Source organism: Theobroma cacao, chromosome 2 (assembly GCF_000208745.1).
Source record: "Theobroma cacao cultivar B97-61/B2 chromosome 2, Criollo_cocoa_genome_V2, whole genome shotgun sequence".
NCBI lineage: Eukaryota > Viridiplantae > Streptophyta > Magnoliopsida > Malvales > Malvaceae > Theobroma > Theobroma cacao.
In genome coordinates, this window is record NC_030851.1 from 15,394,971 (window position 1) to 15,420,653 (window position 25,683).

Here is a 25,683-nt window from a genome sequence, read left to right on the forward strand (position 1 = left end):
TAAAAGTATAAGAACTTAATTGGTTCAAAATAAAAATATAAGAACTTAATTGAACGTAATAAAAGTATAAAGACTTATTAAAATTTTTTAAATAATTTAAAATTTTTTAGATAATATGCCTATTAAAATTATCCTTATTTTGTTAAAAAATAATCCTTATACAAACTTTACGGAAAACGAAAACAAAATAACAAAGAAAAAAAAACGAAAGGAGGAAAAAATCAATGGAAGGATAAATTCGTAATTATCTAAACAGAACAATGGTGGAATATTCGTTTTGACAATCAAGGTTGCTCTTTTCGTGATTTAACAAAAAGTCAAGGGCCTTTATCGAATTAACCAACAAACGTAGCAAATAGTATTACTGTCAGATAGGTTTGTTGCGTTGCTCACTAATTAACCATAGTCCTGGATTCCCAGTTTCCCGTCAGTAAAACCCCAGCGGAACCACGCCAGAAAGACTCCAGAAACCCTACAATAAATAAGAAAATACTAATACTACTTTATAAAAAAAAAGAGATTTATTTCTTCTTCTACAATCTTTTTGTCTCATGTTACTTTAGCAGTCTCTGCAAGCCCGTATATACGCTCACAACGTTCGAATATACGTTCCAACCGTAGACCGCCATGGCTCTTCCTCTTGGCAAGTTAACTATCCTCGTCGGTGCAGGTCCGTAGAATCTTCGCTCTCCTCCGATTTTTCCACTTTTTGTTTTTTCGCTTAAGAATCAGATGTTGTTTGGATTTTACCTAATATGATTTTGTCCTAAATCGATTTTTTTTTTGTTTGGGTGAGTGAAACTAGATTTTGGATTTTAGGTAAATCCTGGATTTGGAGTAGGGTTTAGTTGTTGGGACTTATGTTATCTGGTTCTTTGATTGGTTGTGGAATTCGTAGGAATGTGTGCTAGTTTGGTGCTGCGTTGGCAATTGATTAGGATTTTAGAGGAGTTTAGGGTTGAGTTTGCGGGGGGCGAGGTGTTGTGGTTCAGCTGGCACCTTGCAATGCTTTGATTTAATGCTTGTTTAGATAGTGTATCGGCGACCAAGGTCATAGCTGTGGGACTGGAGCTGGAATGGAAATACAGAATGTTGTTTTAGCTATCAGAAGATGGTCCATTTGAAGGATGTTGTTAGAAACACAAAGGATCACTGTAAATTATGCTGGCTAATGGGCTGGAGCGATATTCAATGGAAGTTTAAGTTTGCCTAATATGAAGCTATTTTGTATATAGCTTATAGCAATGACCTTGCTAATCCTATTGTGTGAAGGATATGAGGGGTGAGAAAAGGTGATCCTATTCTGATCTAGGATAGTAAGCTCATGGGCTTGATCATTACTTCACTGTTAAGAAAATAAAGAAGGCTTGCATTGCCAAGTTTATCTTTGATGTAGCTTTTCTTTGTGGGTTTCAAACCGAATCATGGGATTGATGATTATGTTCAAACATAGAGTGTTAATCTTTGAACATATTATTTTAATGTTGATTCCCCTTTGGAGGAGTAATGTGGCTACCAATTTGGCTATGCCTCAGCCATTAGAAAGAATTGCTTTTCTAACCAAAGTAGCTTCTGTTTGTCTTTTAGGTATTGTTGGCTCAATTATTGCAAAAGAAGGGCACATGCCAAATGTTTCTGATTTTGTCTCTGGTGCTTTCAAGGTATTTTTTTTCCCGCTTTTCTGAGCCATGACTAAAAGCAAAGACTTTCTTTTTTTTTTCTTTTTTTTTTGTGTCCCTTAAAATATGGGAATTTGATACGACGGTGCATTTACTTGCTTGCTGACTTAGTAGCAATTTGTCTTCTGCTGCAGCTTGTTTTTCGGCAACTTAAACATGATGATTCTACTCCATCTATAAACAAGCCACGCAATGATTATTTGATGGCTCAGGTTTGTATTTGATCTTCTATCTCCATTATGAGTGCTGAATTAAAATCTAATTATCTGGTATAATGGCAATTGTTTCTGATATTTGGAACTATTTCTGCTTGTTTGACTGTTATGGGTTCTTGATCATTGTAAATAAAAATTTGAGACTTTTTTTCTTAAGTGATGGCAGTAGGTTGCATATGCTTAAAGATTAATTTCTTGTGACATTTTGAAATAGTGGTAATTAAGGAGTTGGTGGCTGCATGACAATTATAACTATAAATTTTTATAGTCACTTAAATCCTGAAAAAATGTTAGCATGTGATCTGACAAATTTGCAGATTAAGTTTGTGCGCATTATTTGATTTTACTGTATATTTTCATGTTTCTGTTACTTTCTCGAGCAATATATATGTGTTAAGTAGTCGTCAACCTTTTAGTGTGGTTATTGTTTCAGTAATGATGGCTCCCTTTCATCTTGATAAGCTTGTGTAGTTAAATTTGTATAATTATATAATGTTCAAACCTGTTTACTTTTACAGGTTAACAGCCTAAGGCAGGAGCTGCAAATCTTGGCGTCAAACAGACCAATTACAATTGTAACTGGACGTGGAACAGGTTATGGTTGTTTACATTCTTTGACATTTGTGGGGAAAAAATTTGATGCTGTCCATCTTGCTCTATATGACACACATTCTAACTATAATTTTTGGTAAAATTATGCCAATTTGTATTACAATATGCACAAGTGTTATGGATATAAGGATCCCTTTTCTTAATTAGCTACCAATACTTTCTTTCTTTCTTTTCTGACACACACATCAGTTTTCATGATACTGTTTTCTTACTTTTCTTATTTATTTTGTAGACATGATAACTTGCCCATTCCTGAGCATTAATTTGGAATGTTTTTGCCTGCAGGTACTAGCAAATACGGCATAATCATTGTTATCGTAGTAGTTGGATATGGTTATGTTTGGTGGAAGGTAATGATATTTTATTCTTTTGAGTGTATGAATGTGTGTAGGTTATACATGAAACAAATTAAGATGGTTGAATTTTTCTGATAATTGAGCCACATAATTTGATTTGACAAATTATTTGTCAGCAGTGAAGTTTTTCACTTTAAGAGTGCAAAATATTTTCCAGAGAACTGTCGGAAGTACTTGGTAGATAAATATGTAAATGCACGGTTTAGATTATTAATTTCTTGTTATTTCAGTTTAGTGATTAGTAAATTGTATATTTTAGAAGACACAAGCAGGAATTGCTGCTCCACCCATATTTCCACCTGCCTCCTGAACACAAAATGTTTCTCCTCAGTTCTGCAAATGTGATGCCATAGCTTACTTGTATATTATTTGTTTCAAAAGTTTTTCTTTAGTCTTAACTAGAGTTGTAATCTTATATTCTTGGAATGGTTTCAGGGCTGGAGAGTTCCTGATATGATGTTTGCAACAAGGCGTAGCTTATCTGATGCGCGTGATGCCATAGCCAAGCAGCTTGAAAGTGTTTACTCGTCAATCTCGGCAAGTCTTTCTTTTACTGGCATAACTTTTTTTTTTTTAATTTTATATGATATGATAGACTGCCTAAATCCCTGAACGGCCACACTGTATGGAAGTTTTAAGAAATGAGCTACGTGTTTTTGGGTTTTATATTTCATGTCAGTGTTTTATCTAGTAAATTGACTGAACTCTCCTTTGTTCCTCTTCCTTTTTTAACTCTTTCTTGTTCCCTTTCAGACTACCAGACGACATCTATCCTCAAGGATTGATGGTGTGGATAATCATCTGGATGAAATTGCAGATATTACTGCTTCCACACAAGATGAGGTGAGATTGAAGACTGTAGTAGGAACTTAAGGTTTCTTTGTTATTCACTGATATTGGTTGAGTTGTATAGGCTTCTCTGCTACAAGATAAATCAAAGATGCTCAACAGCAATGTTCAATCTGTTCGTTATGTAGTTCAAACTCTGGTAGGCATTTTTTAGGAATTGATTTTCTACATTTTGCTGTGGTTGTTGGTATACTTTCTGGATGTGAAACTAAGACTACCTTCTGTTTCTTTGTTTTTTTTTGGTTTTGATGTGGGGGGTGGGGGTGGTTGTCTCAGGAAAGTAAGATTAACAGAATTGAAGGGAAACAGGTATTTCTTAACAATATAAATATACAGTGTGATGTTCAAGTGATTTCTTTTTATTGCTTTTGTTAATTTGTATGGTTTTTTATCATTTACATAGGATATCACAAATGAAGGACTAAACTGGTTGTGTGATTTTGCCCATACCATGGAACAGAATAGATCCACTGATCGTATTCAGGTGTGTTTTTTCCTATTATGTTACATATCTGATATGCAATGTACTACATGTTTTCCACTATATCTCTCTTTCATTGGGGTCTATTTGTCAAGAATTCACTTTGCTTATCAATGGATTGTGGTACTTTGCACAAAACCAAACCATGAGAAGATGATTATTCTTCTTTTGAATCACTGTTGATCAGAATTATTGTTCTCCTGTTGTGTTTTCTAGAGCCTCGTACTTTAGATGCTTGCTTTCAACTTGTTTGCTATGCTGCTGTTTCATCTTGCTGGCTGTTCTTTCAATCTTGCAGGCTTCACCAGCTAGTTCTTCCATGCCAGCTCTTGAAGCACCAATGAAAACACCATCAAGGGTTAGATTTTATCTCTGTTTAATGCATGATCTGATGATGATTACTAGCTTGGAAACTAAATAATGAAGCTCTGGGGCTATGTGGGACATGCATTTTAAGGGGAGAATTTGGAGACTGGTGCCTTTGGACCTTTTTAACTTTTTCTATTATTCAATTAGTTTCAATTCCATCAACCAAATATGGGTCTGTTTTTTTTTTTTTTTTTTTTCGCTCAAACAAATATGGGTCAGTCTGTATCAGGTTTGCAGTCCTCTTTTGTTTCTGATCAGACTGAGAAAGTGGACATGCATATTTCATGTTGGATGCATTGCTTATTTTCCTTGTCCAATTTGTTTGAATGATTTTAAAATTTAGTTCGTGATTCCATATGCTGAAGATAATAAGCAAGTGATTGAAACTGCCTGTTATGTGTTTTGATAAGTCTTTTCTTTGTGTTTAAGCAGACTGGGTCTTTACCTCCCATTTTACCAGCAGAATCGTCGTCTCCTTCTGATTCAAATGGAACTCATGAGGTTAGTTGTTACAGAGTCCTGAATTCAAATTAAAAGAACAGAAAATTACTTAAAAATAGTTTTGGAAAAGGAAGGGGAAGGGTGGTAAAAGAAAGAAAGGATGAAGGATTGGGGATTCTGTTTTCTGGCGTTTCTTATATCATTACTCAACCACAAGGCACAAAATTTATCAATTTTTACAGTAGATTGTTAATGATTTTGGTCATGTTTATCTTGCATGCATGGAGAAGTTTGGTTCCACGGGATTATTTATTTTATTTTATTTTTGTTACTCTGTTTGAGACTTATTTGTTTAGCCAACTTGGTCCTCAGAACCAACATAAAGAAGAAATAATGTTTTCAATCCAAATACTTGGTCCAAAACATTTTGTCCCTTTTTATTAAGACCCTTCTCTTTGATTTGACTTCTGGGTTTCTGGCAGGTTAAGAGATCTCCAAGAAATGCTGTCTCTACCTCAGGCCTCAAGGTTAGCCTTTTTGTGTCCTCTCTCTCTAACAGTTGGTTTCTCCTGTTATTTTTGCAAATGCATCCTTTTGGTCTCAATGGTTACATATCTGGTTTCAGGAAGTAGGTGCATCACGTAGCCATGAGCTTGCCAATGGGAGTCGCACTTCAGAAGACAATACTAATGGGTCTTCAAGTTCTGGTTTATTTGGGACGATGTTTCCAGGTGGGAATGCTTCTTTTCTCACAAGAACATGCAGTGCGAGAAATGCTGTGCCACAACAGATGCGATCAAGTAGGCAGCAATCATAAAGATCTTACATTTAAAAAAATTTAAATTTATGCTTGATTATAATTTTATGTTCAGGAGAACTGTTCTCAAGGGTGTCGTAGTCCCTCCAATAGAGATTATAGGGTAGTGCCCAAGCCAAAAGTTAAATTGGAGTGGGTGCTGAATTTTGTAGAGATGATGATTGTGATCAGGGGTAATATAATTCTTTTCAGGTGTTCAATGCTCACTGTTAGAAGTTGGAAGTTCCTTTTTTCTTTTTGATATGTATGAGCAGTAGGTTCCGGATGGGGAACTGGAAAGAGATATATATATATCTGTGAGCCAAAAGAGATCATTGAGCTAGTCGATTAGATTATTCGCTCAGCTAATTTCTGCTTCCCTGGGGATAAAAGAAAACTCTTCTATTATAAAATGCTTATAATTGGAAGTTCTGCCCTGTATATTGATTCTTATTTTTATGTTGTTTACAGTCTTAGTATATGCGGTCACATGAATGATGATTTATTTTCATCTCATTTAAAAAAAAAAAAAAATGGTTTCAACTTTTTTGTCTTTGGAGGGGCGCGTGGGTGGAGAGGATTCTATAATATTATGCAACAGTCATAAACAAGCAATTGACCTTTTCATTAAATTAAAGAGGAAAAAACTCCGTACGTGTTCAGGTAGTATAGTGTGTATATTTATTTATATGGAGCTTGTTCTTGATTGTTTTTCAAGGAAAATTAATTACAAAAACTATTATAAAAATATTGGGAAAAACACAGCAAAGGAGATAAAAAGGGAACAAAGGCTTCATCTATTCATTTCTCGATACTCGGTATTTAATAAACATGAGAGAGAATGAAAATGCCAGCATAACAAAGGACAAAACCAACAAATAGCCAAACAGTATGCGCCCAGCACACTAGTGGTTGGCATCTTGGTACAATGAGCAAATAAAATAAAAACATATGGACAACTCTGTTCATACACCAAAAAACTAAAAAAAATATATATAAGATATTTTGATAAAGTCACGTGGTCGTTTGTGACTTCATCTTCTTCCTATTTAAGGCCATTTGGCGCCTTTCTCCATTGTTACAGAGATACATTCTAGCTTTAACACACCTCCTTGAAATTTATCTCACTTACTCGTAGCTTGGTTCTTAAATAGTTGAACTTGTCTTTTCCCAAATTTTTAGTGAAAATGTCAACTGTTTGCTCATATGTACTGCAGTGTTTGATTACAATTTCACCATTCTTCACTGCCTCCCTAAAAGAATGAAATTTCACCTGAATGTGCTTAGTCCTCCCATGTTGAACTGGGTTCTTTACTATTGCAATTGCTGATAAATTATCAACCTAATAAACAGTACCAGCATACTTCTTAAAACCTAGTTCCACAAGCAATTTCCTAAGCCACAGAGCATGATTCGTTGCTGAAGAAGCAACAGTATACTCTGCCTCTGCAGATGAGTAAGCTGCCACCTCCCGTTTCTGAGTTCTAAGAAAAAATTACACTACCAAAGGAAAAATAGTAGCTTGAGGTGCTCTTTGAATCCGCCATGCTCTCAGCCCAGTCACCATCACAATGACCTTGCAAACAACTGCTATCTTACCTCACAAATTTGAGTCTAAAAGTTGAAGTGCCTTTAATGTACCTCAGAATTCTCTTTGTAGCTTTCATGTGCAAAATTGAAGGCTTCTGCATATATCGAGATGGCAAGCTGGTTGCATACATAATATCAAGTTTGGGGGCTGATAAATAAAGCAAGCATCCTATCATGCTCTTGTAGGTTGTTGCATCAATCTTGATTTCACCATCATCTTTGCTGAGTTTGCATCCAACAACTAATGGAGTTGGGGCTGGCTTGCAGAAACTCATGTTAAACTTCTTAAGTAAGTCTTTAGCATACTTACTTTGATGAATTACAATCTGATCATCCATTTGCTTGAACTCCATACCTAAAAAATATGATATTTCCCCCAAATCAGTCATGTCAAATTCAGCCTTCATTTAAGCTTTGAATTCCCTGAGGAAATCATTATCAGGGCCTGTAATCAACAAGTCATCAGCATACAAGGATACTATAAGCTGCACTTTTCCATTTGAGAGTTTGATATATAAAGTGGTTTCATTCTCACTACGGTTGAAACCTTGAGAATACAAGTAATATTTTGCTAGTCCTTGAGCAAAACATAGAAAAGAAACTAACTTACGAAAATCAAATTTAGTTAAAGAAAACTACAATAAATATATTAGTAGCAATACTACTTCTACTACTACTAAAGACAAAGTGCACCAACTCAATGATTCCTTATAATTTCCTCAAAAAATATGTTTGTCAATCATTAACCTAAAGAAAAATATAGCCATCATTTAAATTCATGTTTCAATTCTAATGCAAGCATATTCTCAAATGGATTTCCGTGTGTGTGTGTGTAATTTTTTACGAAGAATATCATGACATCCGGATGAGTTTATGGCAATCACAAATTTCAAATTAGTACTAGATTTCCATAGGTTTACTTGTCATCTCTCTCTCCACTAATGTAGATCAATACAAAGCTAGGGATCAATAGGACTTTATAAAGCTTGTAATGGATGGTTAGGGTCAAGGTATGATAAAGCATATTAATGTGGCTCAAATCACCCTAAACACATAATTATTCTAGGACCTGTATATAGAGCTCTATTTTCCTTCTCCTAGGACACCTTTTCTTCCATATTTGAACGTTTCTTTCTTCCTTTTTTTCTCCACAATTTCACACCCCAAAACTTATTTTCTTTGTAGTGTAGGCAGTGGGGTTATTTTTCATATTTTGAACTTTTTTTTTTTCATATCAACGTCACCTTTCCGCCTTTTTCAACATTTAGCTCAATTTATATTTTCTAAAACAATATACATGCTTAAGAGTGAAGGTTGCAAAATTAGAAAATTAATTTTAAGGCTAAGCTCAATTATTATGTAGTTAAACAAAGAAAAGCGAAATTAGGCTCAAAAGGGGTATACTAGGGATAAAAATTTAACAAGGTTGGCTTATTAGGCTTAAACGATCCAAAGATGACCTAAATCATCTCCCTAACTAAGTATTGTCTAGGATTTTGCCTCTAGAGAAAATTAAGCAAATTTTAGAATTCATGACATAATTTAAAATTTAAATCAATATAAACCTTCTCTAAATATTCATAATACTTCAAAGTAAAAGATATAGTGCTTAAAATTATGGAAATCACATCCTAACAATGATACTTAACAAAAACATTTAGCATGAATCCAAACAAAAACCCTATTCACCAAAGGCTAAAAATTCAAGACAACTAGTTATCATCATTGGAGAGAGAAATCATCGAAAAAATTGGCATAACTTTACTCTAGATTCTTAAAATTCAAACAAGAATAAATTCATTTACTAACTAATCTTAAATTACTTATAAATCTATATAAACATGCAAATAAAATTAAATCTAAAACTTCCACAAAATATTTACCATCAGAAAAATAAATTCACCTCCCCAAACTTAAACTAAACATTGTCCTCAATGTTAGAAAAAATAAAGGAAAGGTAAAGAATACTCCCATAATGATTGGATGAATTTTGTAGAAGCTCTAATTCTCCTTCTCCTTATTGTCATCTTTCTCATTCTCACTTTGTAGGAGGAATATTTTTTTTTACTACAAAAAAAATAAATAAAGGTTAATATAGAAATATATAAACAAGATAAAAATAACTAAAAAGAAAAAAAAGGGTTTTTATTGGGTAATGGGTGGCCCCAATAAAAAGGGGGGATTAGGTTTGGGTAGTGGGTAGGCAGCCCATTTCAAGGAGGGCTGCTTGGCTCCTTTTTTTTTTTTTTTTTCTTAACCGAGCTGCGACTTCAAGCCTAGTGAGCCGCGGCTCGTGTTATTTGTTGTTCAAGGAGTCGTGGCTTACCACCCTCTTTTTTTTTAAAAAAAATTTTTTAAAGTTTTTTTTTGAAATGTACTTGCACAAAAAAGTGTTAATAATTTAATAATTAAATAAACAAAAAAATAAAAAAAAGAAAGTAAGTTAGAGTGTTTGGGTTGCCTCTCAAGAAGCGCTTATTTATAGTCACTAACTTGACTTTGGTTGAGGTTTTGAGTTTGCATGGAAAAAGCTTGAGGTATAAAAGTAGCCTCCTCCTAAGATGGGGTTGTAGTGCCTTTAACTCAAGATTTGATGCTTGCTTAACCCAAGGTGGTAGAATAGGCTGACTTTTATCTAACTTCTCAAATTGAATTCTTTTTGAATAAAGCACTTTTGCTATAACCTCCTTAGGTAACTCATCAACTATATCTAGAAAAAGAATGGAAGGCACATATGGCTTGACTTGTGGTGATGTAGATATTTCCTCTTTTTGCTTAATTTCTTCATCTTGAACTTGATTGCTGGAAATATTTCCTTGATCTACTTTATCTCCATCATCTTGAAGTCTATTATTGATGGCATTAGCTAGTTGACCCACTTGTTTCTCAAGATTTCGGATTGATTCTGCGTGACTTTGAATGATGGAATCAGTCCTTGTCATGAAGGCATCTGTCTTTGTCATGAATTGCATGAACGTATTCTCTATTAAAGGCTTTTTCTCTAGCATAAGAGGTCTAACTTGTGACTGAAAACCATTATGGAAAATAAGCTATGATGAATATGTAGGACCATGATCATTACTCCATGAAAATTTTCGTGATTCCATTCTGAGTTGTAATTGTTGGAGTATGACTTATTTTGTTGCCCATCAAAGCTTTCACAAAATTGCATTGATTCGTAATAAGCTGGACAACAATTACTTGAATGCCTATCTCCACAAAACTCGCATGTAACAAAAGGACTTTGAAAAGCATTATCACCCTAAGTGTTAATTTTTTGAGACAAAGCATCTACTTAGGTCGCTAAAACACTGATTACATCCAATGCATAATCACTAGCAACCCTCATAGGCACAAATTGTTCCAATGGCCATAGATAGTTCATCACCTTAATCAAAAGTATCTGAAAAAAAAAATTGAAGTAAGATTAGGAATGCTTGGTATTAATATTAATAAGAAAGAATTAAAAATTAATTCCCCGGCAACGGTGCCAAAAACTTCTTGTTGATTTCTCACGCAAGTGCACGTATTGTTAACAAGTAATATAGTAATGAAGTAGAGTATTGTTTTCATGGAGAATTGTTTAATTCCTACTATTAACTACTAAAATTAACACACCATAATTTTATTCAAACAATCAAATTTTAAAATTATTAAAAAGAAAAATTGAAACTGCTAAACTGAAACTTCAATCAACTACCAGACCTAAGATTATAATATTCCTTAATACATCATTTAATTATTATCTTCCTCTCTTAACTTAGTTTAATGGATTAAGTTACTAACCTAGAGTCCTAAATTATTTACAAGTCTCTGTCGAGTTTCTTATAAAAATACATCTCCCAATTAATTTACTATATGTCTATGCAAATTAAATTGAAGAAAGATTCATTAAGTTTGTGCTATAATCCTGGCTACATATGGCTTATAAGTGTATGTCTACCCTATATGCAAATCAAACCACCTAATCAACTAAGTGTATTCGATCATATGCTATTCTATTCAAGGTCTACCTAAATCTCCTTCGTCAAGGTTTAACCTAGGTTTCCAATTCAATCTAATTGGTGATCAAGCAATTAGAAGCATTAAGAACAGAATAAAATAAACAACCTAAATCTATCAAACATAATCAAAAGAGAGATAAATAATTAGACTACATAATGAGTTCAATCATAATCTTAGATTAACAATTTAGTTCCCTATCAAGTTGCACATCATCATTGAATAGAGTTTAAACAATAAAAACAAACTAAGAAAATAAAAGAATAATAAAAAAGATAAAACTCAAGAATTATAATCTTGATCTTCCAAGTCTTCTTGAATCCTTCAAAATCTTCTCAGCTTCAATGACTTTGTGGCTTGACTCTTAGCTTTCAATCTGGTGTTTCCTTCCTCTTTTTTTCTGTTTCAAGTCTTCTGAAGGGTTGTCTTTATAGACTTTGAAGTTAGGCCAAGTTGGGTGAAGAAAGAATTCAATTCGAACTAGGATTTCCTCATCAGACTATATGAGTCACAGCTTTGTCTAATTAATTAATAGAAATCATAATTGCTCTAGGACTACTGTAGTGTGCCAACTTCAACAAGAGTTTTGACCACGTTACTGGCCGAACTGAATAAAGTGGTAAACATAAAAGTTGTATATTTTTCTCTTATCTTTCCAATGGTTTAAGAATTGCTTCATTGGAAGCTCTGTAGAAAAAGTAATGGTTAAAATACCGAAACATATGCAGTGAAAGTTTGCACCTTGAAATTGCTCTCCTTCTTTTACTAAATTTTTCTTTCAAACACCTACAAAAGCACAACTAAATCAATAATAACCTATCTTAACCACATTAACACCAAATTAATCATAAAATTAACTAAGATTAGATTGACTCACCTAAAATAACTAATTTAAAATAATTAAATAAAACTTACTAATTTTTATGCATTACTACAAGAACTAAGCTAAATTATAATCAAAATTAAGCTCAAATAACTCTATATCATAGAGTTATCAACAAGTACCCATCAACTCTCTCATACTAGGCTTTAGGTGCCTGTTTAAGACCATAAAGTGCTTTAACTAACCTGTAAACCTTGTTTTCATTTCCTTCTTCAACAAAATCTTCAAGTTGCTTAGTGTAAATATTTTCCGTTATAACTCCATTTAAGAAGGCAGACTTCACATCTAGATGCCATATTTTCTAGCTTGCTTGTGTTGCCAAAGTTGTCAAAAATTGTATCATATCATACCTTGCAACAGGAGCAATTGTCTCCATGAAATCCACACCTTGCACCTAAGAATATCCCTTGGCTACAAGCCTAGCTTTTAGTTTGTTTATTAAACCGTTAGCATTTAGTTTAGTTTTGAACACCCATTTTACTCCAATGACTTTCTGATCTAGTGGTTTATCAATCAAAAGCCAAGTTTCATTCTTTTTTATCATCTCCATTTCAGTTTGCGTTGCATGTTTCCATTTCTCATCTTTCAAACCTTGTAATGCGTCAGATGGTTCTACTAGTGCCACATTACATCTGTTGTAAATTTCTTGTAGTGATCTAGTGCCTTTGACAGCCAAACTTTCATCATTTTCATCAATGCTTTCATCATTTTCAGTAACATTCATATCACCAATGATGTTAACAGAATCAGAATTTTCAACTGACTCAGTTTCCCAATTCCACTTAAGCCCTTCACTGAATTTTATATCCCTACTCACATAAACTTTCTCAATCTTCAAATCATACACTCGATACCCTTTTGACTGGTCACTATAGCCTATGTGAATGGCCACTTGTGACTTAGGGTTGAGCTTGGCCTTTTTCTCATCTGAAACTTTAACATAGCAGATGCACCCAAAAACTTTTAAATGTGCAATAGTTGGTTTCACACCATGCCAGACTTCATAAGGACTTTTAGCCTTCAGTGCCTTTGTTTGAAGAAGGTTGAGCAAGTACACTGACACATTTATAGCTTCAACCTAGAAATTATTGCATAAACCCTTCTCAAACAATAAGCAACATGTCATCTCAACAATTGTTCTATTCTTGCACTCACACACTCCATTTTGTTGGGAAGTGTGAGGCACAGTCAGCTGATGCTTGATCCTTTTAAAAGCTATGAAATCCTTGAACTCAATGGAATTAAACTCTCCACCATTGTCTGCCCTAAGGTTCATTATCTTCTTACTAGTTTCAACTTCCACTAATGCAACATACTTGACAAATTGGTTAAACACATTAGATTTGTACCTTAAGAAGAAAATCCAACAGAACTAGGAATAGTCATCAATAAAAATCAAGTAATATACACTACTATTCAATGATTCTGTTTTCATAAGGCCACAAACATCAAAGTGCACCAATTGAAACTTTTGAGCAGTTTTCCAATTACTTTCTTTAGGAAATGGCGCACAGCTATGTTTGCCATATTGACAAGTGCCACAAATTTGATTTATATGTGATAAAATGGGGAGTCATTCAACCATACTACCAAATATCATCTGTAACAGGGACATGCAATGCACATGTCCTAATCTGCAGTGCTATAGTTCAAAATCAGTAGACATGCATTAGAAAGCTTTATGCTTTACCTTCATCCAATCCAAGGGAAAACATTTGTTTCGCATTTCAACAGTGAACAATTCTTTACTAGAATTATCAAACATAGTGCAAGCTCTATCTTTGAACAATAAGGCATAATCATTTTCTATTAATTGCCCTACACTCAACAATTTTTGATATGTGTCAGGTACATACATAACATTAAAAATGGATCTTGTACCTGTAAGTGTTTGCATTGCTATAGTTCCATTTTAGTCCTGCCATTATAGCTCCTTCTACAAAGCCCTTTTGTTTTAGTGCTCTCTTCTACTCTTGTGCTTCGAGGGCATTGACAAGCTTTGTAACAGTAAGCCGAGAAATATCCTTTGAATCCTCAAACGAGGATATCTTTGCTTCAATTCTTTCTAGTAAACTTATCAGGACTTTGTTCACGATCCTTTTCTTAGGAAGGTTTTCCCCAAGTAGCCTCAGCTGATTCACCACTTTCATTATGCTTTCACTATCTTCAAAACTTTGAACTCTTTCAATAGATTGAGCACCTACATTTGCTGAGTCCTATCACTACCATGGAATTCCTCTTACAACTTATCCCACGTATCCTTAGCATTTTCACAAGCCATTATCTTGGTGTATACAAAGTTTGACATAGCACTGTGAATGCAAGAAAGAGCTCCAAATCTTTTTGTAATCTCTTCATTGTGTTGCTTTAGTTGAGCTATTGTGGGGTTGGCTTGCCTCATCACAAGTAGATCTCCACCCACTTCCACAACTTCCCAAAGATCAATTGCCCGATGATAGGTTTTCATTTTCACTGCCCAAATTAGGTAGTTTTCTACATTAAACAGTGAGGGAGCTACAACATTGAAGCTTCTAAACGCCATGGTTTTCCTTTGCAAAAGTTGTCACAAAACAAAGACTTAAGAAAAAAAGGAAAAAACAGTAAAGCAACAACCAAGAAAACTTCATAGATCTGTTGAGATTATATAAAGCTTTGATAAACATTAATGTTTATCATTTTGTACATTCATTGCCTGAATTTTGGTCTAATTGAAAATGTTCGATAGTCAAGATGGTTTGCTAATATGTTGCCAGCATTTTAAGTAATGTAAAATTTATGATCAAAGTATTGGATTCACTATGCTGCCTTGATGCAGAAAAGATAATGGCATTTTTACAATCAAAATTCAATGACTTATCATTAAATGTAGGTGGGCAAAAATTTTATAGTTGAGTTGTGCTTCTATCAGCTGCTTGATTTGGAGTATGTCCTGCATTAGAAGAAAAGATTTTGTCATTTGTCTACTTAACAAAAATCTTCCACTCTAATAATTGTTGCATATGGAACTAAACCCTTGTAAAGTGAGCTCAAAACCCTCTACACTAAGCAAAATTTGTTCATCAATCAAATCCCTAAGTTGATAATATAAACATCTTTGATATTTGTTACTTGTTGTAGGTGCTGAAGGTACTTTGCATATTTGTTATGTTATTTTTCTGTTTTTATGTGAAATATATTAAAGACAAAGATATAATAGCCAATTCAACAATAGCCAAAGCAATTTTATGGTATTTAAGTAGTTATTTGTACAAAATCGTCAATAAGTTACATTATAAAGGATTTTATGGTTTGCGTAGAAGTTCTTGGTCTTTGTTTCTTCTCTTATGTCTTTTACTATAGGATGAAACTTGGTTTAAAGTTCATAACACCAAGTTGCTAGCTTTAATTTTACTTTTGTCACTAAAAAAAATTACTTTAATTTGTTCAAGTATTAAAATACACTTCAGTACAAAAGAAAGCCTATTCAATTTACAGCTTTTTGTGATCTGAAATGCAAGAGAACAATGAAGCCTATGAATTATCAACATGAACCACACCAAAAAATTTGGTACATATAAGTTGGTAGACTTCATTGCAAATTAAAACTGTTTCCAACACTAATTTTTTGAATATAGGGATCGACAATGCACAATGATGGAGTTAAGATAGAAAATATTTACAAAAAGTTACTTAGATTTACAACCTAATTCATTCCTACATCCCTTCATCATGTTTGCTTAACAATCTAATCACTACCAAAGAAAAAAAAGGCTAACATGATCAATAACACAAATGCACATAGGAAGGAAGGTTTACCAATTTTCTACTTGTTCCCCCTTGTTAATGCAATTAGTTCAATGTGATTGAATCCAAGAAAGGGTGAATAGGATTATATTTGTATTTTTGAAAATTTTCCTTTTTTAATTTAAGAAAATGAAGTTCTCTTAGACTAAGTTTCCAATTTGAAGATGATCAAGACAAATGATTTCTTGCAAGTTGAGAGAGTTTGAAGAACACAAATAAATTAAAGAGATAAAAAGGAAAACAAATCAACACAACAATTTTATAGAGGTTCAGGCTCCTTGCATACATCCTTTCCCTTAGGTTTATTAAGGAATTTCAAATCCATTATTGAAATTAAGTTTGATACAATGCCTTTTGTGGATTAAGTACAACCTTACAATGCCTTTTATGGTTAAAGCACGACCACTCTATCTTTTCAATTAGTTACGGTACAACCACTCAAATCAATAAATGAAGAAATAAAAAGACAACTAAGATATCTATTAAAGAGTAGACAACAAGTTAAGTACATTATTTGGCGAAAAAGGAAATGAACATTAAAAGTATTTTTCATGGTACAAGTTCAAAACTTAAATGCAAGAAGAGTACAAAGAGTGCTTAATATTTTAAGCTGAATTCTTCTCTTAAAGTTGTGTTTTAAAGTCTTTCAACCATAAAAAATGCTAAGAGAGCTTGTATTTATAGTTGCTAAGGCTTCAAGGTTAGTTGGGAGTGCATTTAATGTGAAAATAGCCGTTCTTCTCTTCATCATATTGTATCGATACATATGTGAATGTATCGATACATTGCCTCTTTTATTTTTGAATTCCACTATGATGTATCGATACATTTGAACTTGCTTGCAAGGATTTTGACATTTTGTTTAAAATGTATCGATACATTTGCCAATGTATCTATACTTTTGAGATAGTAAGCATTATGTTGAAGATTATACATTTGAGAAATGTATCGATACTTTTGAGGAGGTGAACATTCTGTTGCATTTTTTTTTTATAAATTTGAGAATATATTAATAGATTAAGTTTGACTTTTTGAGTTTTGACTTATCTTAAGAACATGTATTGATAGATTTCAAAATCTATCAATACTTGTCCAAATGTATAGATACATGAAGAAACATGTATCAATAGATTTGGACCAGAATGCATTTTTCAAAATTGTTTTTCATTGTTTTGTTTCTCAAACTCATTTGAAACTGTTAAAGGATGTCTATACTTAATATTCCAAGACTTAAATGAATTTCGTTCACTTTCTTTTTGTCATTTCAAAACAAAAAATTGATTTGAATGCTATAGAGCTAACAATCTCCCCTTTTTTGATATGACAAAACAATGAGCAAAAGTTGTTTAAAACTTTTGAAAACTGTTTCTCTTGAGTTTTGGAGATATGAAAGTTGTATATAGTTTTAAATCCTCCCCCTCAATTTTAAGTCTTTTGAAAATTTTGTAAATTTGAAAATAATTTGACTATTGTGATGAGAAAGTGATATAAAATTTGCTCCCTAGTCTCCCTCTTTTTGTTATATCCAAAAGAAAAGTACATGGCAAAAGAAGAGTAGTTTGAATCGAAAATTTAAGTGCAAAAGAAAAGACGACAGGTGAACAATGACAAATTGTCAACCCAAAATAGCATCAGACACAACTAGAGAAAGAGCTAGAGAATATGTAGACATTAAATAAAACACAACTAGTAGACAATGTAAAATGAAAAATTCAGCAAAATAGAAGGATAACCATTCAAATAAGCATAACAATAGAACAGGAATGTAACCAAACTGATGATTAACATAAGGAGTTGTTCACAAGGATAAAATAGCATAAAGCATAAAGTAATCCAAAATTTGGTCGCCAATGACTGGTTAACAGCAGTACATAAAATTTGAAGGAAACAAAATGCTAGACAATGTCAGTGATCAAGAATGATGGAAATTGCATGACAATGGGGCCATCTAATCAGAGGAAAGCAAGAGGAGCTGAGAAGAAGTAATGTCCCATGTGATAAGCTCAAGATGGTGGTGGTGGAAAGTGAGTGCAGAATTGCTCCTCAAACAGTTGCTGACAATGAAGTAACTCACAGTTCTATGCCTCCAAAGCATCTAACTTGGTAACTACATGAGCATCCATAGATTTCATAAAAGATAATAGTCGATTATAGGCTTACTCATTGTCAAAGGTAATGGACATGGGTGGAAAGGTAAGGCTAACACTTGGGTGGACATTCGGACTTGCACTAGGGGCTGCACAAGAGGTGACACTAGGTTCAGCAAATGTGTCCTTATTACCTTCATCCCTATCAATATCAGGTTTGTTGATGGTTTCTTTACGGATCCAAGAATGGTTGACATACACAAATCCAAGTTTGTTGATGGCATGCTCATTGATCTTTTTATGCATGGCATGTTGTTTAGATAACTCACACCTAGTGTTTATTCCCACGGAGTCAATGACAATACTAATGGCCATGCCATAAAGAAGGGTCTTCCTAGACTTGTTTATGATTTTAAACAGATCATCATGAACTTGGCTATTAACATGTTAGTTGGATTTGATACGATACAGGAACCAAAAATCCTCACTCTTTATCGTGGAGTAATTTGTGCCATGAAGGCGAAGAGTATGGGACACGATAAGGTAAAGAATACAATCATAAAAGGAGAGACGCTTGAAATTGGTTGTATTCTTTTCATTGGTGGGAAGGTACGTATACACAGTAGATAAAACCTTATTTGACATGACCCTCTCGACATAGCCCAAATCCCCCTAATGGTTATTAAAGTCTAAGATAGAGTCTAGGGTGTGTTGATCGACCATGATTTTCTTACCCATGACATAGGTACAGAACTTATCAGTATGTTCTACGAGTTTGTTATCCTTATAGTCTTGAAATTTAGTGGTTGAATTAAAGTAAAATACCCTAACTAAGTCGACATAGTAAGTACTATTCATGGACAGGTAATTGAGCCAGTCTAGTTCTCAAAAATTATCAAGATATGGAAAATTAATGCTTTGGAGATAGTGAAAGTCAATTACTCATCTCGGCTTGAAGTCCCGTTTGGTGTAATCCTTCACAAAGTATCATTCCAAGGAGGATAAAAGAAGTTTTGCTTCAAGGAACTGTAGTTTGTAAAACCCAACCCTATAAACACATGTCATGACATACATGCACTGAGTACCATGTTATTATGCTAGGAAAGTCCTAAGAATAGACGAAACCCGGTATTGTACCTAACGGTACACTTAAGTTGATTTAACCTCGAACTAGTTCAAATAGGAATCGTATGATGAAATTTAATATTTTACAGTCTAGGAATGACTAAAAATGATTGTTCGGAGTTCGAGGATTCATTTGGGGTAAAATTGGAAATTTTGATCTTCAGGGGCAAAATCGTAATTTTGCCACCCGTGGACAAAATTTGAGATTTTGAGAGAATTTAAATCAAATTTGACAAATTAGGGAATGGTATGAGTATAAGGGATGAAAAATATGCCTATGGGCAATTTTTCAGTTTTTTGGGCAAAAATGTAATTTTTCACTTTTACGGGGGTAAAAGTGTAAATTTCAAAAATTACTCCACCAAGACTTTGGATAAGTCTGAGAATTTTATCTAAGCTATGGATATGTGGGACAAGTGTATGGTGAAAATTTGGAAACAAATGGATGAAATTTTAAAAATAGGCCAATGGGAAAATGACACATGGCATTTTTTTTAATGGTTTAATATTATTTTAATGAAAAGTCAGCCCATTTAAACCCCATATTAGGTGCTGGCCGGCCATAAGGAAAGAACAAGAGAGAAAATAGAGAGGAAAGGAAGAAAAGAGAAAAACAAAGGAAAACTAGAAAATTCAAAGGAGAAATCACGTTTTTCACCCGTTTACGCGTCTAACGGTAAGATTTTTCGTCTTTAGCTTGATTTCTACCTTTCTTATGCCTTTGTTTCCATTTAGCATGCTTGAGGAGAGAGATCAAAAAGTGATATCAAGGGCTGGACGAAATTCTAGGGGAGAGAAATTGAAATTTTTAGGTTTTGATTTTTAGTTAAATTGATAGTTTTAGTTAGTTAAATGTGTTTAGAAATTAAATTGGGCAAGAAATCATTAAATTTTCACAATACCCACTCTTGGCTGGATGCTCAATGCTGTACAATGATGATGAATTGATTTTATTCTAAGGAAAATGAAGAGAAAATGATGAAAAACGATTAAACGTGATAGAAAAACAAAGTAGAAAATTAACCGAGTTAATGTCCCATTTTTGGCCGAATTTTCCAAGGAAGGGAGTGAGCTGATTTTGTTGTTTTTAGAAGGTTATTGGCTGATATTTAATGGTTAGAAATGTTGGAGAGAGAATGGGATGATTTAGAGCTAAAATGGAGCGCGTTAGCAATTTATCGGGCAAAGTGCCAAAAATAGGTTAATACCGCGTTTAAGCCGTTTTAGGCTATTGCATTTCATACCATGCATTAGTATAGGATTTAAGTTAATTATATAGTGATTTAGCATCAATGTGATGAATTGTGTAAATTTTTGTAATGTGTCTAGGAGGAGAGCCTTCCGGAAAAGGCAAAGAAGTCGTACCCGACGAGTAGTGATCGGGGCGCTTAGAAAGCTTTTAGTTTGTACAAACGGTGAGTAAACTTATTATTATTGTAAATTATCTAGAGTTTATTTTTAAATGCCCTTTATGTATTTTATGAAATGAAAACGAGATTAAAACGGGATTTTTTATGTTTTAGGAATAAATGTGACAAATAAAAATATATTGTATTGATTATGAAATTGAGTAATTGGAGGCTGCAAATTGACTTGAAAAATATATATTTTCCTAGGAATGGCTTATGAGAAATGAGTATATGTGGCTATATTTTGTGAGTGCATTGGGAAATTTATGTAAGTTGTTTTTACTATGCAGGCTGGATAAATAAATAAAAGCCACGTTATACTGTCGAAATTTTATTAAAATTGGTGGGTTAGTCACTGCAGTGACGGGTTTCCGTGGACTGCCTATTAGAGGGGCACGGTAAACCCAGTTATATAGTTACTCCGGTTGTAGAGGCGAGGAGGGTAACTCCCGGGGTAGTATTAGAGCTCACTTCACGTCGAACCCCCACGTGAATGTGTAACTCGGCCAACGCCAAGGAACGGCTGGTTTTAAAAATAAAAATGTGTTTCACGTGTGAATATTTTAACACCCTTGGCGGACTCGGTTAGATGCCTCGGCCAAGGTATCCCCGAGGATTAGTTTTGGCTTGAGCCTTGTTTTTTAATAAAAGACATAAGCCTTAACAACTGTTTTGGTAAATTACAAATATTTTATGGTTTAAGGAATAAATTGAAAACCTTATGAAATGGTTTGTGATTTGTTGTTTAAACTTGCCTCCATGTTACTCGCCTTTAGATATTTATGATAATGTCTGTTTACTCATTGGGATTGCAAAATCTCACCCACCTCTTTTCCAAACATTTCAGGTCTATGGTAGCTTGTAGATACTTTATTTTGTCGAGAATTCCAGTTGACATCTTTATCTCATAGACAGTAGGTTACTATCACCAATACTTGGTGTATTTTGGGCCACTTGTCATTGTAATTATTATTGTACATTATAACTTTGTAAATTATTGTATGTATGAATTTAATTTACTTCCAAGTTATAAAAGATTTCTTACACGTATTTCTATAAATATTGTTTTATATAAAAATCTTATATTTTAATCAATATTTTGAATAGTAATATTTGTCTATAAATCCTTTTAAAATATTTTTGTCTTTTGATTTACTTGAGCTGGAAACTATTGAAAATTGTTTAAAATGGAATGTTTAAAAACGATTTCTCACAGAAAAGGCAAGAAACTGATATGTAAGCCTTGCAGGGTTCTGATTGGCATTTCGGGTAATGAGTGTCAATCGGGACGTCGTGGCGGTTGTCATGGGTCCGAGGGAGGTTCCGGGTCGTGACAATTCTATTGGTATCAGAGCTTTCGGTTTAAAAGCTTATGGTTTTGAAAAAAGTTTTTGATTTTTAAAGTTTTTGAATTTAAAGTTATTTTTAAAATAATTTACAATGTTAGTGTGGCCCAGTTAAGATTAGTTAGTTGCATGTAGTTGCATATAGAGCCTTAAGTCATCTAAACAAATTTCGTTCTTTTTGTAGATCATTATGCCTCCTCGACGTGAGCTACCACCTATCACTAGATCTACTGGTAGGGGAAGAGGTCGCCCTAGACAAAGTTGATCGGATTCCATAGAAGAAGAGTCGGCTGCGTCTTCTTTTAGAGCAGTTCCTACTGCTGAGTCTACGGACATTCCTGTACCTCCTTCACCACCTGTTGCTACTCTTGGCGTACCTACCATGACACCTGAGGCAACTCAGGCATTAGCGGCTTTTCTTGCTGCTCTTACGGGTCAGGCTCAGGCTGGTCCAGTTCCACCCGCTGTTTTCTCTATAACAGCCCCAGTACCACCACCTCCTATTCCACCCCAAACACTGGACGTCTCCATTTCTAAAAAATTGAAGGAAGCTAGATAGTTAGGTTGCGTCTCGTTTATTGGTGAGTTGGATGCGACCACAGCTAAGGATTGGGTTATTCAGGTGTCGGAGACACTGACAAATATGTGATTAGATGATGAGATGAAATTAAAGGTGGCTACACGGTTATTTGAGAAGAGAGCCCGTACCTGGTGGAATTCAGTAAAGTCTCGCTCTCCTATACAGTTGACTTGGACGAATTTCCTCTGAGAGTTTGATGGTCAGTACTACACCTATTTTCATCAGAAAGAGAAAAATAGAGAATTTTTGAGTTTGAAACAAGGGAACATGACCATTGAGGAGTATGAAACTCGTTTTAACGAGCTGATGTTGTATGTACCTGATTTGGTGAGATTGGAGCAAGATCAGGTAAACTACTTTGAGGAGGGACTCTGTAATGAGATACGAGAGCGTATGATAGTGACTGGCAAAGAGTCATATAAGGAAGTTGTGCAGATGGCCTTATGGGCTGAGAAGCTTGCCACTGAGAATAGACGGATCCGAGCTAAGTTCGCAAAGAGAAGGAATCCGCCTACGTTCTCGAGTCAGTCTTCAAAGAAAGGCAGAGATTCGACATCTGCTGTAAGAAGTACTACCTCAGCGTCTGTGGCATCCACTAGACCTTCATCTCAGTAGTCACAGTCGAGATATTCTAGATTTGATCGACTAGTGATGAATAGTCAGGGGAGGACTTCAGGAGGATTGGACAGATGCTGTAATTACGGAGGATTTCATGTTGGGTCATGTAGACAACTTGTGAAGTGTTTTCAATGCCTCTAACAAGGGCATATCAAGAGAGATTGTCCTCAGTTGAGACGGGGTACAGTAGCTACTTCTACTCCTCCGACTAGTCCTAGTATACCGCGGAGAGACACTTCGGGATCACAGTTCATACAGGGCCCAGTGATACGATTAGGCATGAGGAGTAATACCCTAGAGCAGCCATCTTCTAGACCTCAGCCCCAGATTTTGACCAAGATTTTTGTAGTGACTGAGGATGAAGCCCGAGTTCGACCTAGCACAGTGACAGGTACTATGATTGTGTTTGATAGAGATGCACATGTTTTGATAGATTCAGGCTTCGATAGATCATACGTGAGCATATCATTTGCATCATTCTCGGATAGGAACCTGTCACCATTAGAGGAAGAGATTGTAGTGCATACTCCTCTAGGCGAGCGGTTAGTAAGAAATACATATTTTAGAGATTGTGGTATTAAAGTTGGGGAAGAAAAATTTATGGGTGATTTAATCCCTTTGGAGATTCAGGACTTTGATTTGATCTTGGGTATGGATTGGTTGTCCACTCATCGAGCAAAAGTGGATTGCTTTAAGAAAGAAGTGATTCTCCAAAGTTTAGAGGGAGCAGAAGTTGTATTTACGGGGGAGCGTCGAGTATTACCGTATTGTGTAATCTCAGCCCTCAAAGTTTTGAAATTGGTACGAAAGGGATATCCGGCATACTTGGCTCATGTGATTGATATATCGAGGGAGGAACCTAAGTTAGAGAATGTCCCCATAATAAGTGAGTTCCCTGATGTATTTCCTGATGAATTACCGGGACTTCCTCCCGATCGTGAGTTATAATTCACCATTGATTTATTTTCGGGTACTGCCCCTATCTCTATTCCTACATATAGAATGGCTCCGGTGGAGTTGAAGGAGTTGAAAGTACAATTGCAAGAGTTAGCGGACAAGGGTTTTATACGCCCTATATATCTCCGTGGGGAGCACCGATTTTATTTGTGAAAAAGAAAGATGGTACACTTCGATTATGTATAGATTACCGACAACTTAACAGAATGACTATTAAGAACAAGTATCCGTTACCTAGGATTGATGATTTTTTCGATCAGTTACAGGGAGTTACAGTGTTTTCTAAGATTGATCTGAGGTCTGGGTATCATCAGTTGAAGATTAAAGAATAAAATGTACCCAAGACAGCGTTCAGGACTTGGTACGATCATTATGAGTTCTTGGTCATGCCTTTCGGGTTAACTAATGCACCAGCAGCTTTTATGGATCTCATGAACAGGGTGTTCCACCCTTGGACAAGTTTGTTATTGTGTTCATTGATGATATCCTGGTTTACTCAAGAGATAATGATGAGCATGCTAACCACTTGCGTATACTATTACAGACTTTGCGGGAAAGACAGTTGTATGCAAAGTTTTCGAAGTATGAGTTTTGGTTACAAGAAGTGGTATTCTTGGGACACGTAGTATTGAGAGCTAGAATATATGTTGATCCCAAAAAGATAAAGGCAATTTTATAATGGGAGCAACTTAAGACAGTGACGGAGATTCGTAGTTTCCTCGGATTAGTAGGTTATTATCAGAGGTTTGTTCAAGGGTTTTCCTTAATAGCAGCTCCTTTGACTCGTCTAACTTGTAAGGGAGTTAAGTTTGAGTGGGATGATGTTTGTGAGAATCGATTTCAGGAGCTAAAGAACCGGTTAAACTCTGCTCCCGTTTTAACACTTCCTGTAAGTGGTAAGGGATTTATGGTGTACAGTGATGCATCTAAGTTGGGGTTAGGGTGTGTGTTGATGCAGGATGAGAAAGTAATAGCTTATGCTTCCCGGCAGTTGAAGAAGCATGAAGCAAATTACCCTACCCATGATTTAGAGTTAGCAGCAGTGGTGTTTGCTTTAAAAATCTGGAGGCATTACTTGTATGGTGAGCATTGTCGGATATTTACGGATCACAAGAGTTTAAAATATTTGCTCACTCAGAAAGAGTTTAATTTGAGGCAAAGGCGATGGTTGGAGTTGATAAAAGATTATGACTTGGTGATAGACTATCATCCGGGAAAGGCGAACGTTGTAGCTGATGCCTTAAGTTGTAAGTCTTCATCGTCTTTAGCCACACTTCAAAGTTGTTATTTTCCAGCATTATTAGAGATGAAATCTCTTAGGGTCCAGTTGAGAAATGGTGAGGATGGATCCTTATTGGCAAGCTTCATTGTGCGACCTTCGTTACTTAATCAGATCAAGGACATTAAGAGGTCTGATGATGACTTAAGAAAATAAATTCAAAAACTGACCGATGGGGGAGTTAGTGAGTTCAGATTTGGAGAGGATAACGTCTTGATGTTTAGAG

General features: G+C 34.8%; 1 protein-coding gene across 1 annotated transcript; it reads left to right on the top strand.

Annotated features, from left to right (window-relative positions):
* Positions 386-6,239, top strand: LOC18608944. The gene is made up of 14 exons (XM_018115130.1): positions 386-670; positions 1,588-1,661; positions 1,814-1,891; positions 2,413-2,488; positions 2,792-2,856; positions 3,298-3,399; positions 3,616-3,705; positions 3,776-3,850; positions 3,988-4,020; positions 4,115-4,195; positions 4,491-4,550; positions 4,994-5,062; positions 5,485-5,529; positions 5,628-6,239. The coding sequence occupies exons 1-14, from the start codon at positions 628-630 to the stop codon at positions 5,817-5,819; spliced, it is 1,083 nt and encodes a 360-aa protein (XP_017970619.1). The 5' UTR covers positions 386-627; the 3' UTR covers positions 5,820-6,239.